The following is a 22,411-nucleotide window of genomic DNA, read 5'->3' as shown; positions in this document are numbered from 1 at the left end:
AACAAAATGTCACTCATTTTTCGGGCACTTATCCTCAACCGATTTGCTCGCAACAAGTTGCATTCGACGCAGAATCCTGTCCCATTGTTTCCTATTTGAAATTGGCCAGATCGGACTATGGGATCGAGAGTTATGGCCAAAATACAAATTCATACGAAAAAATCGCGTAAAAAATGTCACTCATTTTTCGGACACTTATCCTCAACCGATTTGCTCGCAACAAGTTGCATTCGACGCAGAATCCTGTCCCATTGTTTCCTATTCGAAATTGGCCAGATCGGACTATGGGATCAAAAGTTATGGCCAAAACACAAAATCATACGAAAACATCGTGTAAAAAATGTCACTCATTTTTCGGGCACTAATCCTCAACCGATTTGCTCGCAACAAGTTGCATTCGACGCAGAATCCTGTCCCATTGTTTCCTATTCGAAATTGGCCAGATCGGACTATGGGATCAAAAGTTATGGCCAAAACACAAAATCATACAAAAACATCGTGTAAAAAATGTCACTCATTTTTCGGGCACTAATCCTCAACCGATTTGCTCGCAACAAGTTGCATTCGACGCAGAATCCTGTCCCATTGTTTCCTATTTGAAATTGGCCAGATCGGACTATGGGATCGAAAGTTATGGCCAAAATACAAAATCCTACGAAAAAATCGCGTAAAAAATGTCACTCATTTTTCGGGCACTTATCCTCAACCGATTTGCTCACAGCAAGTTGCATTCGACGTAGAATCCTGTCCCGTTGTTTCCTATTGAAAATTGGCCATATCGGACCATGGGATCGAAAATTATACCATTTTTGCCTTTCTCGTATACTAAGTATACGGTAAAGGCTATATGATCGCTCCAAAAACAAACTTTTTATAGAAGGCCCGGAGACCCATAGTGTTATATACCAATCGACTCAGTTCGACGAATCGAGGTGATGTCTGTGTGTGTGTGTGTGTGTGTGTGTGTGTGTGTGTGTGTGTGTGTGTGTGTGTGTGTGTGTGTGTGTGTGTGTGTGTGTGTGTGTGTGTGTGTGTGTGTGTGTGTGTGTGCAAAACTACTCATTTTCCTCACTTATCCTCAACCGATTTGCATTCGACGCAGAATCCTGTCCCATTGTTTCCTATTTGAAATTGGCCAGATCGAACTATGGGATCGAGAGTTATGGCCAAAATACAAATTCATTTGAAAAATTGAGTAAAAAAAGTCACTCATTTTTCGGACACTTATCCTCAACCGATTTGCTCGCAACAAGTTGCATTCGACGCAGAATCTTGTCCCATTGGTTCCTATTTGAAATTGGCCAAATCGAACTATGGGATCAAAAGTTATGGCCAAAATACAAATTCAAACGAAAAAATAGCGTAAAAATGTCACTCATTTTTCGGGCACTTTTCCTCAACCGATTTGCTTGCAACAAGTTGCATTCGACGCAAAATCCTGTCCCATTGTTTCCTATTTGAAATTGGCCAGATCGGACTATGGGGTCGAAAGTTATGGCCAAAATACAAAATCCTACGAAAAAATCGCGTAAAAAATGTCACTCATTTTTCTGGCACTTATCCTCAACCGATTTGCTCGCAACAAGTTGCATTCGACGCAGAATCCTGTCCCATTGATTCCTATTTGAAATTGGCCAGATCGGACTATGGGATCAAAAGTTATGGCCAAAACACAAAATCATACGAAAAAATCGTGTAAAAAATGTCACTCATTTTTCGGGCACTTATCCTCAACCGATTTGCTCGCAACAAGTTGCATTCGACGCAGAATCCTGTCCCATTGTTTCCTATTTGAAATTGGCCAGATCGGACTATGGGATCGAAAGTTATGGTCAAAATACAAATTCATACAAAAAATCGCGTAAAAAACGTCACTCATTTTTCGGACACTTATCCTCAACCGATTTGCTCGCAACAAATTGCATTCGACGCAGAATCCTGTCCCATTAATTCCTGTTTGAAATTGGCCAGATCGGACTATGGGATCGAGAGTTATGGCCAAAATACAAAATCATACGAAAATATTGCGTAAGAAATGTCACTCATTTTTCAGGCACTTATTCTCAACCGATTTGCTCGCAACAAATTGCATTCGACGCAAAATCCTTTCCCATTATTTCCTATTGAAAATTGGACAGGTCGGACTATGGGATCGGAAGTTATGACCAAAATACCTTTTTTCATAAAAATCGCAAAAAAATGTCACCTATTTTTCGGACACCTAACCTTAATCGATTCACACGCTACAAGCTGCATTCGACGCAGAATCCTGTCCCATTGTTTCCTATTGAAAATTGAGATCGGACTATGGGATCGGAAGTTATGGCCGAAATACCATTTTAGCCTTTTTATACGAAAAGGCTGTATGTTCGCTCAAAACCAAACTTTTACAGAAGGCCTGGAGACCCATAGTGTTATATACCAATCGATTCAGCTCGACGAACTGAGATGATGTCTCTGTCTCTCCCACTTCATACGGGAGTTTGGCGGAAAGACGGTCATGAGATTTTTTTTTTTTTTATCTATTGTGTTTATTTGACAGGCTCAGGCGTGTATAACACTTAACGGAGCCGAGACTTTATGATATTTACAATCGATATCATCTTATTATCAACAGTTAGTAAGGGAAAGGGTATAGACCAAGATACTCGTGGCGACTCAAGGTTAGATTGCGTAATTTCAGGACGGACTAGGTTGGGATTTAGGTTTGAGGTATTTCAGCTGCTCATCCGGGTATTTGACGTCAATAACGGTATGGCGTAGCGTCGGGCTCGAGTTGTGGTTCGCCAGGAGCATCTTCCGGATGGCCATAGCTTCGTATTACACAGAACAATAAGACAAAAACAAAAACGAGAAAGAAAAAAAGATAGGGGAATTAGACTTTTATGTCAGACGAGCAAAGAAAGGCATAGATGGCCTGCATATAAACCACATCGCGATCCCCCAAAACACCTCTTACTTCCCTGTAGGGTTGTTTACCTCGGGCCACAAGGGTATCCAATAGTTGCTCTCTGGAGGCGTCGTTTTCCGAGCAATACCAAACTACGTGATCGATGTCATCGTAACCGGCTCCACACCTACATAGGTTGCTATCAACCAGGTTTATTCTATAGAGGTGTGCGTTTAGTGAATAGTGATTGGACATAAGTCTCGACATCGTGCGAATGAAGCCTCGGCTTAAGTCCTCACCTCTGAACCACGCTCGCGCAGAAACTTTAGGAACTATGGAAAGAGCCACCGTCCAAGTTCATTGTGTGACCAAATCATTTGCCAATTTTGAAGAGTACTCTGACGGACTAATGGGAAAACTCGTTGTTCGAGATTTGTCTATCATAAACTTCACCTTCCTGTGCGCCCACCTTTGCTAGCGAGTCCGCCTTCTCATTGCCATAGATTAGGCAATGGGATGGGACCCATACAAAGGTAATCTTAAATGATCTTTCGATCAAATCACGCATCTGCTCTCTTACAGTTGTAAGAAAGTAAGATGCGTGCTTAACAGGTTTCATCGACCGGAGTGCCTCGATAGAACTAAGACTATCCGAGAAGATGAAATAATGGTCTACGGGCTGATCGGAAATTATCCCCAAAGCGAAATTAATTGCTGCCAGCTCAGCAACATAAACCGAACACGGTTCTTGAAGTTTTCGGAAGGTGGTTGAATTTACGTTGAAAACACCGAAGCCAGTGGATCCGTTAATGCGAGAACCATCAGTGAAATATCTGTTATTGCAATTGACATGTTCATATTTTTCAGAAAAAATGGAAGGGATAGATATTTGTCGAAGATGATCTGGAATTCCTTGAATAGCGTGTTTCATGGACAGATCGTATTCAATTGAGGAACTGTCGTTGACGAAGTGAACTCGAGGTGGATTATAACATGGAAGACAGAGATCTGTCGATATGTAGTTGAGATAGACTCGCAGGTATCTTGAATGATGAGCCAGTTCAAGCATATTATCGAAGTTTTCTAATACAAGTGTGTTACTTGTTCCACATTTGATCAGTATTCTAAGTGAGAGCTCCCAGTAACGGTGCTTTAAAGGAGTGACTCCAGCAAGCACCTCCAGGCTCATGTTATGCGTTGAATGCATACAGCCAAGGGCAATACGCAAACAACGATATTGAATTCGTTCCAATTTGATTAGGTGGCACTCAGCTGCTGAGAGGAAACAGAAAGAGCCATACTCTAAAACAGAGAGAATAGTCGTTTTATATAGTTTGATGAGGTCTTCCGGGTGAGCGCCCCACCATGTTCCGGAGATAGAACGGAGAAAATGGATCCTTTTTCGGCATTTCTCTAACAAATAATCAATATGGGTCTTCCAGGTACACTTAGAATCAAACCAGACCCCAAGGTATTTAGAAGATAAAGATTGGTTTATGTCATCTTTCAACAGCTTTAGTTTCAGTTGAGCAGGGTACCGCTTCTTAGTAAACACAACCAATTGAGTTTTTGCGGAGAGAACTCGATCCCTAAATGTCTGGCCCAAACAGTCAGGTTATTTAGGAATTTTGCAATGGTCTTTGCAGGACTTCTGCACATGAACCTCTTAGGAAGATCACGGCATCATCTGCAAGTTGTCTAAGCGTGCATTGTCCTTCCAAACAATTGTCAATATCTTTAACATAGAAATTGTAAAGCAAGGGACTTAAACATGAACCTTGGGAAGGCCCATGTAGCTATTTCTGGAAGTTGTCAGAGTGCCGAGAGTAAAGTTCATGTGTTTTACTGACAACAAATTGTACAAGAAATTATTCAAAATAACGGGTAATCCACTACTGTGCAGATTTTCCGACAGTACTTCTATGGAAACAGAATCAAAAGCGCCCTTAATATCCAAGAAAACTGAAGCCAGTTGCTCCTTGTGCGCATAGGCCAGCTGTATATCTGAAGAGAGCAACGCTAGACAGTCATTTGTTCCTTTACCTTTTCGAAACCCGAATTGAGTATTTGACAGTAATGCATTTTGCTCGACCCAATGGTCAATTCTTGAAAGGATCATTTTCTCCAATAATTTTCTCATGCATGATAGCATGGCAATCGGTCTGTATGAATTGTGATTAGACGCTGGTTTCCCAGGCTTTTGAATAGCTATTACTTTGACCTGGCGCCATTCTGGTGGTACGATGTTGTACTCCATGAAACAGTTGTACAGGTCAAGTAATCGTCTTTTAGCGATATCTGGGAGGTTTGAGCAGATTGAATTTGATATTATCGCATCCCGGAGAAGAATTGTTTGATGAAAGAAGAGACATAGATAGTTCCAGCATTGAGAATGGTCCACCCAAAGAACCGGGATCAAGCGTAGATTCTCGAAATAGCGGTTCAGCTGGTACGGAATCTGGACAGACCTTTTTGGCGAAGTTGAATATCCATCGATTGGAGTATTCTTCACTCTCGTTGGTGGAAATGCGGTTCCGCATGTTGCGGGCCGTTTTCCAAAGTGTTGTCATTGAGGTTTCTCGTGATAGTCCCTCGACAAAACGTCGCCAGTAGCTACGTTTTTAGCCTTGAGAAGATTTTTGAGCTTTCTTTCAAGCCTCAAATAATCTTCGAAAAGCTCAGACCTTCCGTGTTTACGGAAAGCCTTGAAGGCATCAGATTTCTCGGAATACAACTTAGTACATTCATCATCCCATCCAGGAGTGGCTGGTCTTCTTATGACAGATGTACTTGGAACGCGTCGTTTCTGAGCTTCTAGTGCGCTTTTATGAATCAATTCGGTAAGGAATCGATACTCATCCAGTGGAGGAAGAATATCAGTTGATTCAATACCAATGTTTACCGCCGATGCAAATTGCCAGTCAATGTTTTTCGTGAGGTCGAAAGGAACATTAACTGGCACTGATCGTTGATAGCCGCTTTTGATTGTGGTGACTATCGGCATGTGGTCACTACCATGGGGATCTTGGATTACCTTCCACGTGGAATCTAATGATAGTGAATTAGAGCATAAAGACAGATCTATTCGACTTTCCTGACCTTGAGGTCCTATTCGAGTTACTTCGCCTGTGTTCAAAATATTCAAGTTGAAATCGTCGCACAAATCATAGAAAATAGGCGCTCTGTTATCGTCTCTAGTTTCGCCCCATGCAATACCATGTGCATTCATATCACCCAGTATTAAAACTGGGGATGATAAAGTAGAGACTGCGCTCCAAAGATGCCGACGATTAAGTGAGGCATTTGGGGGAATATACACTGAAGCTATGCAAAGGTCTTTATTCTTTACATTTACTTGGCAAGCGACGATTTCTAAACCATTAACAGTCGGAATGGGAATTTTGTAGAAAGTGTGACATTTTTTGATTCCCAAAAGAACGCCACCATAATGATCATTCCGATCTTGGCGAATAATGTTAAAATCGTGGAAGTTGATTTCATCTTCAGAAGAAAGCCATGTTTCACAGAGTGCAAATATATCGCAATCGGAGTTGCGAATTAAAAACTTAAACACGTCCAATTTATGTTTCAGACTGTGACAGTTCCACTGCAGCACAGTGATTGTATCTTGTATGGCCGTATTATCCATCGAAAGATACAAGTCCTGCAAGAAGGGCCATGAAACAGTCAATTGCTTCAGATAACTTTCAACTGTTGGAATAAAGAGGTCAATGATTGGCCTCAATGAATTCGGAATATTGAATAAGTTCAAAATACGATCCACAAGGTCCTTAAAGGATATCAATCCTCGCTTGGACGAGATTCTTTTCTTGGAAGTGCGAGTAGCAGTTTTCTGCTCAGAGATATTCCTTGCCTGATGTTTCTTTGTAACATCAGTTTTAGGCAATGGCGGGAATGTCTTACTGCAACATGGGTCAAAAGGAGCAGTATAGACAGGCTGCTTCGGAATTTTAAATAATCCCCATTACCATCAGATTTCGGCAAGCTTCTAGGGATGATTTTTGTTTTCTTACGGCGCAATCCGGGAAGACAGTTTCTTCCTCTTTTCGGGTACGTGTACCTCCGCAGAATCATCCATATCGGCTACGTCAGAGTCCGATTCGTCTATGGCAATGACATCATAAAAATCACTTACTTGAACGGCAGCTGAAATAGCAGCCGTTGCGTTGGCAGTTGCGGATGTGTCTTGCGACTTCACCATTTCTGCATACGACTGCTTAGAGCGCTGTACTAATGAACGCTTAACTTTTGGGTGCGCTTTTTGTACACCGGACATTCTTGCAAACCATGGGGAGGTCCATGCCACAATAAGCACACTTTGTAACTTGTTGTTGGCAGGACTCCTCCCTATGCCTTTCAAAACATTTGCCACAACGGGGCTTGTTGTCGCAAAACTCGGCAGTGTGCCCCAACTGTTTGCAGTTGGTACAATTGAAAACTCTGGGTACAAAAAGACGCACCGGAAACAACATATTTTCGATATCTACATATTTTGGGAGTATCGAACCGGCAAACGTTACCCGTAGCGAACCTGACTTCGAATATACTTTTTTACCTTCTACCATGGCTGCTGAATGCAATTCCTTGCAGTCCAGAATATCCACGGTAGATTGCAGGGCATTCTTTAAACGGCCTTTTCCTGCAAGCACATCCTTACAAGTCAGGCTCGCTGCGTTAATTACGCCTTCAATCTCGACCTCCCGCGAGGGCACATAAACCAAATATTCCACATTATAGTTCTGGTCTTTTGCGATAGCATTTGCATCCTGGTATGTAGGTGCGGTTACACGTAGTTTGTTCCGATTGATTTGATGAAAATCAGTTTTCGGAAAACGACGCGTCAAATCACGTTTGATTCCTAGGAAATTAATACTTTTCACTTTCTGCCGAAAGTAAACAACCCAAGGCCCAGGCGAAGAAGCCTGGTAGAATCGCGTGCGAACGACATTGTCTTTGGGAGGCGTCTCGCCTCCGTTTTCTTCGTCCATGAAATGTAATACAAAATCCCCAAAAAAAATGGAAGAGAAAAAAAATAATACTAATAGGTTTTAATTATAATAATAACAAAACAAACACGCACACAAAAAAAAAGAAGAAAAAAATCTAAGTTTTTAATAATAATTCAGGCAACCTTTTTTGCGTTTCGTCCCACTCTAATGCAACGGTGCCACCCTTGCCTAACGACAGGCAGAGCACACAAAAGCTTCACCACTGGTGCGTGGATGAAAGTTAAACGAATGCAAAGAGACAATGGGATACAATCTTTTTACTTAGCCTGTTTGCTGCCTACCCGAGTAGGTAGCTTTGTCGATGACGACCTGATGCTGATTGATACTGATCGTCGTCGCAGCACTTGATGAAAAAAAAACCAAACTAACGAGACTGCAATAGCATCGCTAGAACAGCTCGCTTCCTTAACTAGTCGGCTGGATAAATCACCTTGTAACTAGCTTTACACTCGCGTAGGCAGCTTAACGATATAAAACAACCCGCCGAATAACTAAACGGAAAAAAAACTCTAGCGGTATAAAGCGCGTCACGTGATGAGACACGGGAGTAAAATACGTCCGGCTCGTCCAGAAACACGACAAGGAATGGTTATGAGATTTATATCATAACAAATATTGCCCTCCGCTCGCGTGATGGGAATGACATTTTCGTTTTCTTTTTGTGTAGTCGGAGCTTCAGTTCAACTAACATCCAAAAGTGATATCCTTAAAATATATGACTGGGTGAAATAAAACCACAGAGAACAGACATGGATGCTCGAACAAAATTTCGTTAAAAACGTGTGTAAAGATTTAAATCGCACCTCAGCGCCGCCAACGCAGGCTGCCCGACATAAAAACTCAATTTCACTAAGTGATGGCGTTGGCATACACTTCATAAACAATGTAGTGCTGCCACCTAGAAGCGAGCCTAGGAGCAATTCGGAATGAACACTAGCGCTAAAAAGTAAAACACGGCAAATTTTAACCATATTTATCAGCACACTAGCACCGCGCAACGGGGGCATAACGACATACTTTAAAATGACCAGTACAAACTTTTACACAAGCACGCGAATGAAGATGAACGTCTGTTCTCTGTGATAAAACAGGGTTATGTACGTCAAAAAGATTGGAAAAGGAAACAAAAATGTCGAAATTCTTATTAGCATATTGTAGATCAAGCTGAAAACCGAACCGAGGTCCCGCGAAATCGCATTTCCGGATGTTGCAACTGCATCGCGAGTAGTGCGCAACTGTGCCATAGTCGGGCATTACTCGCGATACAGTTGCGACATCCGGAAATGGGACAAAATATGATTTTCGGTTTTCAACTGGATCTACAATATCTTTGCTATAAATAATCTGATTTTCATAGAACGGACAAAGAAATTTGTCTTTTTTACTCCTAGCTTTTTTACTCATCTATTTTCAAACACACATATTTTACGAAGGTCGAGAAAGGCACCTTCACCGCTAGGTGGATTAATCTGGGTTTTTGAATATAAACAAGCATCTCAATTTGTTTTTGTCCTGCGTTGACACAAAACATATCTGGTCACATTAACTTAGGAATTAACTTCTGATTTTTTTCTTCACATATATCTTAAATAATTCTTTGGGAAAAGTTTCCAGGATTTTCCCAAAAAAGTTCAAAAACACTGCCAGAGCTCTTTCGAAAATTATTTTAGTATATTCCTTCGGATATCATTGGAAATTCCATTCCCTCGTAAATTTCTCAAATGATTCCTCCGGATTTTCCAGCAAGGAAATCCAGCGAAATTTCCAAAGGAACTCCTTAAGGCATTTCCGATATTCTTGAATTTCTTCAAGAATGTCTTTGTACATTCCTCCAAGAACTCTTTCGGAATTTCATCTATGGATTTCCCCAGAAAATCCTCCGAAAAAACTTCGGAGATGCATCCAGAAATTCATTTGGAAATTAAAGAAGGAATCCCAAGAAATACTTAACGAATCCCGGAAAATACTTTACGAAACCTTTTAGGAATTTCTTCAGATTTTTTTTTACATTCCATTAAAAATTCATTTGAGAATTCCTTTAAAATTTCTTCGAAAATTTTGTTTGAAATACCTAAGGAAAATTCCACGGATTTCCCTTTAGAAATATCAAAAGAAATTGTTTTAGGAATACCTTCGAATATTGGTTTAGGAGAAATCCTTCGCAAATTTCTTTAGTGATTTCTTTGGAAATTCCTGTAGAAATTTGTTCGGAAATTGATTTACGAATTTCTTCGGGATATGTTTAAGAGAGCCCTTTAGAAATTCTTTTGAGAACTCCAGGAATTCCTTTTGATATTCGTCCAGGATTTTTTTCCTGGAAAAATCCTCCTGAAAATGAAATTTCCGAAAGAACGCTTTGGTAATTTAAATATTATTCTTAAAAGGATTTCTGCATGAATTTGGAATATTTGAAGATTTGAGACTAATTAAATTTCCGGAGAAATTTCCAAAGGAACTCCAAAATTGAAAAAAACCCTGGATGATGTTTCAATGAAATTCCGAAGTAATTACTGGAAGAAATTCTTTGAGAAATTTCTGAAGTAATTGCTGAAGGCATTTCTGAAAAAGTTCGAGGGAATTCCTAAACAATTTTTCGCAGAAGTTACTAGAGCAATTTCCAAAAGAAATTGTTGAAGGAATTCTCCTAAGGGAGCTTCGGAAGGCTTCCTGTAGGAATTCCGACCAAGCAATTCCTTAAATAATTCGTTAGGGATATCTCAAGACGCAATTATTTATTAGGGATTTTCTTAAGGTTTCCCTATAGGAATTATTGAAGGAATATCTCGATCCATTTCTAAAAGAATTTTCAGATCTATCTCCTTAGTAATTTGCTGAATTTTGCCGAAAGAATCCCTACAGAAAACTCCAAAGGAATTCTTGGAGGAATGTATAGAAAAACTCAAGAATTTCGGAAATTCCTTCAGGAGTTCCTTCAAAAATTTCTTAAGAAATTAGTTCGTAAATTCCTGAAAGGAATTCCGGCGGAATTACGGGAGCTGAAGGAATGAAACACCTGAAAGAATTTATGAATTTCTGAAAATTTGCTAAAGGAATTCCTGAAGAAAGTAACGGAGGAGTTTCCAAAACAATGTTTAGATAGTTTTCTTAAAGAAATTTAGAAAAGAATTCCTAGAAAAATTTCGGGAGGTATTGATAGATTTATTTGTGGAGGATTTTTGGAAAAGTTCTTTGAAGAATTTAGTAGTGAACTACGGGAGGAATCTTCGATGTATTACTGAGAGAAATTTACGATGAAATTCCTGTAGGATCTTTTGAAGGTATGCCTGAAAGAACTTCTTGATGACCAACCGAATTAATTCCTGGATGTATTTTTTACGGAAAAATTCATGGAATATCACCTGGTTGAATACTGGAGAAATATCCGAAGCTACTCCCGAAATGAATTCCTAAGGAATTCTTGAGAATCTCCGAAGAAGGTTGATGGATCGACTGCAATGCAGATATTTTTGGGTTTTCTTTTTGGCATGAAGTCTTAATTTCAGATTCAAAACACTGTTTTATCGGGGAAGGGCCGTTTTGCCGAAGTCATTCGGCCGAAAGGGTCATTTTACCGAATAGGACTTCTTCTTCTTCTACTTATTGGCATTACATCCCCACACTGGGACAGACCCGCCTCGCAGTTTAGTGTTTATTAAGCACTTACACAGTTATTAGCTTCTAAGCCAGGTTACCATTTTTGCATTCGTATATCATAAGGCTAGCACGATGATACTTTTATGCCCAGGGAAGTCGAGACAATTTCCAATCCGAAAATTGCCTAGACCGGCACCGGGAATCGAACCCAGCCACCCCCAGCATGGTCTTGCTTTGTAGCCGCGCGTCTTACCGCACGGCTAAGGACGGCCCCATAGAACCTTTGGCCGAATAAGACATTTGCCCGAATAGTACATTTGGCCGAATAGGACATTTGGCCGAATAGTACATTTGGCCGTATAGGACATTTGGTCGAATAGAACATGTGGTCGAATACGACATTTGACCGAATAAGACATCCCAGCACACGCAACAACTTCCAAAAGCACCTTGTTTCTATTCAGTTTCATTAAAGGCATTGGAAAAACATCAAAGCACGAAAAATTTACATCAAGATGTCAAAAACGTTCGAGTTGTGATCAATGTTTCATTAACATTGCAATGCAGTACGTGTTTGACATTTGGAAACAAACAACCAAAGAATACTGCACTTTATGTTGCAAACACGAAACAAAATCATCAAGTTGCATATTTTTGCCTTTCTCGTATACTAAGTATACGGTAAAGGCTATATGATCGCTCCAAAAACAAACTTTTTATAGAAGGCCCGGAGACCCATAGTGTTATATACCAATCGACTCAGTTCGACGAATCGAGGTGATGTCTGTGTGTGTGTGTGTGTGTGTGTGTGTGTGTGTGTGTGTGTGTGTGTGTGTGTGTGTGCGCAAAACTCCTCAAAAATGTCACTCATTTTTCGGGCACTTATCCTCAACCGATTTGCTCGCAACAAGTTGCATTCGACGCAGAATCCTGTCCCATTGTTTCCTATTTGAAATTGGTTAGATCGGACTATGGGATCACAAGTTATGGCCAAAATACAAATTCATACGAAAAAATCGCGTAAAAAATGTCACTCATTTTTCGGGCACTTATCCTCAACCGATTTGCTCACAACAAGTTGCATTCGACGCAGAATCCTGTCCCATTGTTTCCTATTTGAAATTGGCCAGATCGGACTATGGGATCAAATGTTATGGCCAAAATACAAATTCACACAGAAAAATCGCGTAAAAAATGTCACTCATTTTCCGGGCACTTATCCTCAACCGATTTGCTCGCAACAAGTTGCATTCGACGCAGAATCCTGTCCCATTGTTTCCTATTTGAAATTGGCCAGATCGGACTATGGGATCAGAAGTTATGGCCAAAATACAAATTCATACGAAAAAATCGCGTAAAAAATGTCACTTATTTTTAGGGGAACTTATCCTCAACCGATTTGCTCGCAACAAGTTGCATTTGATGCAGAATCCTGTCCCATTGTATCCTTTTTGAAATTGGCCACATCGAACTATGGGATCAGAAGTTATGGCCAAAATACAAATTCACACGAAAAAATCGCGTAAAAAATGTCACTCATTTTTCGGGCATTTATCCTCAATCGATTTGCTCACAACAAGTTGCATTCGACGTAGAATCCTGTCCCGTTGTTTCCTATTTGAAATTGGTCAGATCGGACTATGGGATCAGAAGTTATGGCCAAAATACCAATTCATACGAAAAAATCAAGTAAAAAATGTCACTCATTTTTCGGGAAATTATTCTCAACCGATTTGCTCGCAACAAATTGCCTTCAATTCAAAATCCTGTCTTATTGTTTCCTATTTAAAATTGGCCAGATCAAACTATGGGATCAGAAGTTATGGCCAAAATACAAATTCATACGAAAAAATCGCGTAAAAAATGTCACTCATTTTTCGGGATTTTATCCTCAACCGATTTGCTCGCAACAAATTGCATTCGATGCAGAATCCTGTCCCATTGTTTCCTATTTGAAATTGGTCAGATCGGACTATGGGATCAGAAGTTATGGCCAAAATACCAATTCATACAAAAACAACGCGTAAAAAATGTCACTCATTTTTCGGGCATTTATCCTCAACCGATTTGTTCTCAACAAGTTGCATTCGACGTAGAATCCTGTCCCGTTGTTTCCTATTTTAAATTGGTCAGATCGGACTATGGGATCAGAAGTTATGGCCAAAATACCAATTCATACGAAAAAATCAAGTAAAAAATGTCACTCATTTTTCGGAAATTATTCTCAACCGATTTGCTCGCAACAAATTGCATTCGATTCAAAATCCTGTCTTATTGTTTCCTGTTTGAAATTGGCCAGATCGAACTATGGGATCAGAAGTTATGGCCAAAATACAAAATCATACGAAACAATCGCGTAAAAAATGTCACTCATTTTTCGGGAACTTATTCTCAACCGATTTGCTCGCAACAAGTTGCATTCGATGCAGAATCCTGTCCCATTGTTTCCTATTTGAAATTGGCCACATCGAACAATGGGATCAGAAGTTATGGCCAAAATACAAATTCATACGAAAAAATCGCGTAAAAAATGTCACTCATTTTTCGGGCACTTAGCCTCAACCGATTTGCTCGCAACAAATTGCATTCGACGCAGAATCCTTTCCCATTATTTCCTTTTTGAAATTGGCCAGATCGAACTATGGGATCGAAAGTTATGGCCAAAATACAAATTCATACGAAAAAATCGCGTAAAAAATGTCACTCATTTTCCGGGCACTTATCCTCAATCGATTTGCTCACAACAAGTTGCATTCGACGAATAATCCTGTCCCGTTGTTTCCTATTGAAAATTGGCCATATCGGACTATGGGATCGAAAATTATACCATTTTTTTATGGAAAAATCGCTAAAAAAAGGTTACTCATTTTTCAGGCACTTTTCCTCAACCGATTTGCTTGCATTGAATTGCATTCGACGCAGAATGTCTCATTGCTTCTTATTGAAAATTCGCCAGATTGGACTATGGGCTTAGAAGTTATGGTAAAATTACTATTTATTGTGAAAAAGAGTTCAAAAAAGTCTAGCTCACTTTTTTAGCGCTTAGACTTCATCTATTCCCCAAGCAACACAAGTTCAACAAATCTGGTTGCAGTAACCGGGTTAGGGACAAAAGGTCGAAAGACAAAAGGCCGAAAGCACAAAAGGTCGGAAGACAAAACATCGAAAGACAAAATGTCGAAGGGACAAATGGTCGAAAAGGACAAAAGGCCGAAAAGGACAAAAGGTCGAAAGGACAAAACGTCGAATGGGACAAAAGGTCGAAAGGGACAAAAACTCGAATGGAACAAAAGGCCAAAAAGAATAAAAGATCAATAAGATCTAAAGGTCAAAAGTCACAAAAGGTCGAAATAGACAAGAAACTGAAACGGAGAGAATCAATTGCGCACCAGAGTTGCCTTACACAATTGGTAAAACTCTGCTTTTATATTTTTCACAATTTTAACAAATACATAAAACTCATTCAATATGTACAGATGGATGTTTGAGTTTTCTAAATATCACTTCGTTCTCTCAAAATGGCGCACGCCGCACATCAAACACATCGGCGTGTATTAAGGTTCTATTGCCTGGCGACTGCGATTCTGTTGGTATGGATGCGTAAATCGAGCATTGCCAGCATCCACCCAACGATATAATCGCCGCAACAAGCTGTCGCCGTCTTGGGGATGAAATCGCTTAGACTTTGAGGAGCCTTTACACACCGGTGTATTTTTAATGCGCGCACTTGCGTGGCTACGGCGTACACTATTTAGACAGATTGAAGTGACATTTAGAAAATCTAGATCTCCATCTATTATTTGCACTCATTCAACGATTTTTATTCAATTGTAAAAATAGTGAAAAATAAAATGGCATTTTTTTTGCCAACTGTATAGGACAACTCTGTCTCGCGCAATACAAGTTTTATTCATTTCTAACAGAATTATCTAGCTATTCATAATATTGGTTCATAGTAATTACTCCTTCTTTGAAAATTGCTCATTCTTCAACTTTGATTGATGAGATGAGTGTGGTATTTCTGCATGAAAATAAATGCATTTAACAAATTCCTTTAGAATACACTCAACTCGTTCTTTATCGACCTTTTGTCCCTTTAGACATTTTGTTCTTTTCGACATTTGTCCTTTTCGACCTTTTGTCCTTTCGACATTCTGTCCCTTTCGACGTTTTGTCTTTTCGACCTTTTGTCCTTTCGACCTTTTGTCCTTTCGACCTTTTGTCTTTTCGACCTTTTGTCTTTCGACCTTTTGTCATAGATTCGCAGTAACCATACACGCAGAAAAAACTATGTTAAAAACAAACATATTCTAGGTAAATCCAAACATAAATTCAGTTTGTTCTGGCATCAAAAATAAATCTGTTTGGAACAAACATATTGTTGCATTTGAAGCGAACAAAAACTTTTTATTGAATCAAATGTGTGTTTCATGTTGTTTTAACCAGCTAAATGTTTGAAGCAAACATGGATATTATTGTTTTGGTTCGACCCCTCATAATATTTTCTTATCAATTCTACCAATTTTCATATTCTGGTAGCATTTGACTACCAGATATCACAATTCCAAACGTTCATATTTCATTTAATTACCTTTCTGTACCTGAAAAACATCCCTATCATCAATTTGGAAGCAAGAAAACAAATGCTTCTACTTTTGCTCCTGCTCCTCTGCTGACTTCCGATCGGATCCGATCCGAACTCGAGTTTTTGTTTACTTTTGCAAGAGCGAGTGAGGGGCTGTCCACTAGTGTATATATAAAACAAACAGGAATTTAATTTGGTTTTAAAAATAAATATGTTTGATTCAAACATATTACCATTTTGGAAATAAACATGCATATTTTTGAAGCAAATGGATGAAATTTGTATCCGTGATTGTGACTGAATCCGGTCATATATAAGTTACTGTGATTGATGTGCAATATGTGTGCTTCTCAGTTCGCTCGCAACAGATTGCATTCGACGCAGAATCTTGTCCCATTGTTTCCTATAGAAACTTGGCCGGATCGTACAATTGGGTCAAAAGTTATGGCGAAAATACTAATTTTAAAACTACAAAATAAAATGCCATTTTTTGCTCTTATGCTCATCCGATTTGTTTGCAACAAATTGCGTTTGGCGAGCATTTTTTTTATGTACATAAACAAATATGAAAAATAAGACCAATCCACATATTGGTGTTATTTTAGATTTTTCCAAACCTTTTGAACGAACGAGAAAGGCACCATCACCGCTAGGTGGATTAATCTGGGTTTTTACCATGTAACTTCAATGCGTCTTTCAAAATTTAATTGTTTGTTTAAATTAAGTTGCAGATAAGTTGAGTGTGTCTTCATGTTTAATTTAGCATCGTTCAACGTTTTGATAACTCACAATTTATCCAGGGGATGGTGCAATCAAGTAACAGAAAACCCGAATACGAAACTTCATAATCGTATGGTTTTTATGGTGAGTCAACATGCAGCCCCTTCGAAGTGTTGAGTGGTGCTGTGGTAGAGTGAAGGGCTATATCAATCACAAGATCCATAAATCGAATCCAGTTTTATATTTTTATTTTATTTTTTTCCGCTGTAGTATTCTGCAACATTTTTGCAGTTTTACTGCAATCGAAGGATGTTTCCGTTGGCTCCACCTCTTGCGCTTTTTAGATTGCAAGAGAGTTATGTTTGATGGTACATACGCAAAGATTGTTTCTTTCCGAATAGTTGCAACACAGTGAAATGTTCAGTAGTGAAATATGTTGTGCTGCTTGGGATTAGGCCGAATAGCACATTTGGCTGAACAAGACATTTGGCCGAATAAGGCATTTGACGGAATAGGGCATTTGGCCGAATGGGACATTTGGCCAAAAAGTTCATTTGGCCGAATAGGACATTTGTACGAATAAGACATTTGGCTGAATGGGCCATTCGGTCGAATAGGACAGTTGGCCGAATAGGACATTTGGCCGAACACGGATGAAAAAATACGATAGAATCAACCGGATTCTGCTTTAAATCAACTTTTTTTTTTGTATTGATTTATGAGTAACAATATTTATTATTTACAATATTTATAGGATTGAATCAACCATACGCGATAGTTGATTCAACTCTCGAGTTTATTTATTTCAACTATGCTTTTCAGCTCTCACAGTCAAATAATACATCAGAAAACAACAATATTCATGGTTGTTTTCACATTCGAAAACGCTGTGAAACTACTTTATCGACAATATAATGACAACAATAAAAGATGAAAAAGTGACAGAAACAGAATCGAACTAGTTACATGGGGAGTGAGAGTCATCCCCTTTACCTCTGCACCGTGCTTACTTCTTGTAGACGGGATGATCTATGTTGATCAGTTTATACAGTTTTTCCAAATCATGAAATGGTTGTCAAAAGAACGATATTATTATTGTTTCAATCATGCGATGCAACAATAATGTTCAATTGAATAAAGCATGTGAACATGCTGAAATGACAACGTTGAAGATTGAAACAACAAAATCCGCGTTGTTTGATGCAACAATCGGAATAGGACATTTGGCCGAATAGTACATTTGACCGTATAGGACATTTGGCCGCATAGGACCTTTGGCCGAATACGACATTTGACCGAATAAAACATTAGGCCGAATAGCACATTTGGCTGAACAAGACATTTGGCTGAATAAGGTATTTGACCGAATAGAGCATTTGGCCGAATGGGACATTTGGCCAAAAAGTTCATTTGGCCGAATAGGACATTTGTACGAATAAGACATTTGGCTGAATGGGCCATTCGGTCGAATAGGACAGTTGGCCGAATAGGACATTTGTCCGAGAAGTTCATTTGGCCGATTAGGACATTTGGCCGAAAAGGTCATTTAAAAAGTGGGGAATGAGGTGTTGAAACCGAGACGTCTCACTTCTCACTACTTATATCCACTGTAAAAAGTGAGTAGTGCTAAGTGAGAAGTGAGACGTCTCAATACCAGGGTTCGTATCGCTCACTCAATCTCAGGAGCACAGGATGCTCCCTCACGAAAATTTTCGAGGAGAAATCGCTTTTCGGGAAAGAAAAACAGCTTGGAGAGTGATAACCATTTCTCGCTCACTTCGATTGCCGCAAACGTTGGTTTGCTCTTCTTCTTTCATATTCGAGTCTTTGCATCTTCAATGCAAATCGTAGTAGCTTATGTAAAACAAATAACTTAATGCTTTCATACAGATAGCGTGGTGATGTAGCTAGAGTAAGCGCATCCCTACGGCTATTATTGTTACTATTCTGGGTCCGAATCCCGGCGCGGCCATACAATTTGGTAATTGTTCTGCGATAATTCTCGCGAAAAGTGAGTGAGTGGGTAAAAGTGATGAAACGAAAAAGGATTTTCATCTAATAGGCAAGATTTTCGTTTATCATCCAAGGCTAATTGTAGAGAAAGATTGATGGGTGAAAGATGATCCTCAAAATAAACAACGAAAAAAGATTCTCCCTTGGCCCGAGAAACGCTTGCTTTGGTCTCATTGAAACGAAAAGTTGAAACTGACTGACTGACTCTTCTCCTTATTGGCATTACATCCCCACACTGGGACAGAGCCGCCTCGCAGCTTAGTGCTTATTAAACACTTCCACAGTTATTAATTGCGAGGTTTCTAAGCCAGGTTACCATTTTCGCATCCGTATATCATGAGGCTAACACGATGATACTTTTATGCCCAGGGAAGTCGAAACAATTTCCAATCCGAAAATTTCCTAGACCGGCATCGGGAATCGAACCCAGCCCCCCCCCAGCATGGTCTTGCTTTGTAGCCGCGCGTCTTACCGCACGGCTAAGGAGGGCCCCTGACTGACTGACTGGCTTTCAAAATTTTCTTATAATTCTAATCTTTTAATTTTCAGAGGAATATTATGAGAAGTATCCAATGAAACCCTCTAATTTATTTCCGGAATTCTAATTGTTTTCAGTTTGTCTCCGGATTACTTTTTTGTTCGGTGTGAACTACTACGTCCAATACATTGAACTTTTGTAATATACTCGTGTAATTTATTTAGTGCATGTCTTTCTACTCCATTTCTATTGAGAAGCAATGAAGTAGTCGTTTTTTATTCAGATATTTTTCAAACTTAATATGATGCCTTTTTATATTGAGGTACCGCTATTTATACCCTTCGAGAGGTTGTAACTCTCAAAGGCCCGCCCCTTAATCAGTTTCGGCTTCAGCAAAAAGTGAGATAATACTGATTTTGACCATGCATCGATACTAAAGTTCAAACATATTTTTGCTTCTTCTTATGAGTTCCGAATTCGTTTTTGTACAGAGATCTGATTTCATTGCGTTTGGCATTTCGGAATCTCACTTTTACACAGAGCTCTAATCAGTCAAAGGGTTTAGCAGATCCTACAAAATCCTATCCGCTTCTTTCCTGATTAATGAGCGCTCTGGAGCTTTGAGATTCGTGTTGTCGGCTTCAAAACCAGCCTAAGATTAAGTTTTTATAATTTACCAAAAGGGAGGAGCAAAGATGTGTCATCTAAAAGCAAATTATAGTCGTTCGATACTCTTCCGACCATCACTTTTAAGTATCAACAAGAATAGTTAGAACTGGAGCACAGTGTGGTAGATCTTACTCCGTAATGCACCATGTAAAGGTGTCTACCCAGCATTACGGGTAGTCTTCGGAAATACATACCTTTAGAAATATCCTCGAAATTCCTACAAAATTTCCTTCGAAAATTTTTCTAGGGATTCCTTCAAGAATTCATTTACAAATTCTTTAATGAATTTCTCCGGCAGTTCTTTTACAAATTCCTTTATGAAATCTTTTGGATATTGCCTTAGGAGTTCCTGCAGAAATTGCATAAGGAACCATTCATTTTTTTAAAAGAATTGCAAGAGCAAATATTTCAAGAAAACCCTCTTATAACTCTAGGAACAAATTCTTGGAATTCCTTTGAACTTTCACTTAGGAATTTATTCAAAACTTCATCCAGGAATATTTTCAAAACTTCATCTGGGAATACCTTCTGACATTCCTCCGAAAATTTGATTGGAAACTCATCAACACCTATAACTCATCAAAATATATAAGGAATCATTTAGAAATTATTTCAAGAGTTCCTCAAAAAATTCATCTGGAAATGTCGAAAATTCTTTCAGGATTCCTATTTCATTAATAAATAAATTTCAGGAAAAAATCTACCAATAAAATTTCTGGAATAATCCCTGCATGAATTTTGCATGGTTTTACTAAAAAAAAAGTTCCGAAAGAATTTCTGGATGAATTAACAAGACCATAGGATTTTCCGAAGGAGTCGCTGGAAAAAACTCAAAAGGAATCAATGGAGAATTTTTTTAAAATAATTCCTGGAGTGGAAAACAATTCTGAAGGATATTTAGAAGATATTTTCGAATAAATTTCTGGAAAAAATCCAGACTGAATTCTCGAATAAATTTCCAAAGAAAAGCCTGAATAATTTTCGGATAGATTTTAAGGAATTCTTACATGAATTTACGATGGCATTATCAATAGAATTTTCGGAGAAATACCGATTTGATTTTGCAAAGAAAATCTTAGATTTTCTTCTAAAATTCATTCGGAAAAAACTTTAAAAATTACTTCGGAAGTTTATCCAGGATAATTAAACTTCTAAGAAAATTAGTAATTTAATTTCAGAGTGCCACAGCTTGCTCCGCCAGTGTTGTGTTGTGAATCCCCTCCCCTTCCCTTGAGAGTCTACGTGGGTTATGAACAGCCCCAAAGTTGGATCCATGAAGGATATTGGGCTTCAGTTTTTCTTGTTTTTAAACAGTTGCAATGATTTTGGTGGTAAATAGAAGTCATTCGATCAATTCATAGAAAGCATCCCAGATCAAATTACAAACGTGTTAACTCATTCCAAATTATATTATATTTTATCCATCGAAGATATTCAAGAGCGAAGGTGAACAAGTTTCGACACTCCACGGTACATGTCACGATCGAGCCTTATTTTTGCTGCTGGCCTTCAACTTTTCTAAACATGCCAAAATAACTATTGTCACCAAGTGCCACTAAATCCTGATGCAGTTCTGCACATTAATCAAAACAGCAGAGATTTCAACTAATTCAATCACCCTTCCGAAGCAACATAATCCGAACCACCAAAAGCGACACGGATGCCTGAACTTAGCAATCCTAGGTATCTCCTAGGGGAGGGTGAATCGCTCGGCCACTGCACTGCTAATCGCGTTTTCTCGAGGGATCGATTGGAATTATGTCGAGGATACACTTGGCCAAATGGTGTCCGACAAGACCGGATTCAATTGAAGGGAAATTATGGTATCTCTGATTGAATGTTCCGTCGGCGAGGGGTGCCTTGTTTGTAAATTAAATATAACTTATGATGATAAAGTATAAACATGAGGGGCTGTTCATCACAATATTTCAACCAATTACCTGTAAATAAGTTTCCTGCGGACGCTGCGCTTGAAGAACCCGGAACATCCATTACAGGCAAGGATTCCGTAATGTTTTCCAGAGCTGGTGTCACCGCAAACCACACAAATCAGACCCAGGTTCTGTGCTTTCCGAGCACTGGCACTGCCTCCCTCGCTTACCGGCGTCAGATGCTGAGAAGGCCACGGCAGCAGTCGATTCTGTGGAGAGTAGCACGATATGGGCGAACCTCGGTGATCTGGGGGAAAATGCATCGCGAATTAAAACAAATTCAAATTCATTTGGCCGTGTTTAAAGGTCACCTGTTTTTCCGGAGAGCCCGTTTTCCGCCCTTGCCAACGCAGAATGGCTGGTGTCGTCCGGAATGCCGAAAGCTCGCCCACTCTGAAGTCCATTTTCGTCCTTTTCCAACTTGTCGTAGAAATCGGCAATCGATGTCTTGTTGAAACCTGTGAAAAAACGTGAAGTGCATATTAATTTCCACTTGGCCAG

General features: G+C 39.3%; 1 protein-coding gene across 2 annotated transcripts in view; it reads right to left on the bottom strand.

Annotated features, from left to right (window-relative positions):
* The window catches only part of LOC134212632 (photoreceptor-specific nuclear receptor-like), a 115,716-nt gene that overhangs the window by 81,372 nt on the left and 11,933 nt on the right, over positions 1 to 22,411 (bottom strand). For both annotated transcript variants that reach the window (XM_062690648.1, XM_062690649.1), the window contains exons 2-3: positions 22,222 to 22,368; positions 21,920 to 22,157 (exon numbers count right to left, since the gene is read on the bottom strand). In XM_062690648.1, coding sequence (XP_062546632.1) covers positions 21,920 to 22,157; positions 22,222 to 22,368 — 385 coding nt within the window. The remainder of the gene's footprint in view (positions 1 to 21,919; positions 22,158 to 22,221; positions 22,369 to 22,411) is intronic.

Source organism: Armigeres subalbatus, chromosome 2 (assembly GCF_024139115.2).
Source record: "Armigeres subalbatus isolate Guangzhou_Male chromosome 2, GZ_Asu_2, whole genome shotgun sequence".
Lineage (NCBI taxonomy): Eukaryota > Metazoa > Arthropoda > Insecta > Diptera > Culicidae > Armigeres > Armigeres subalbatus.
The sequence above is the reverse complement of the archived record's forward strand: the minus strand, read 5'-3'. Positions and strand labels throughout refer to the sequence as shown.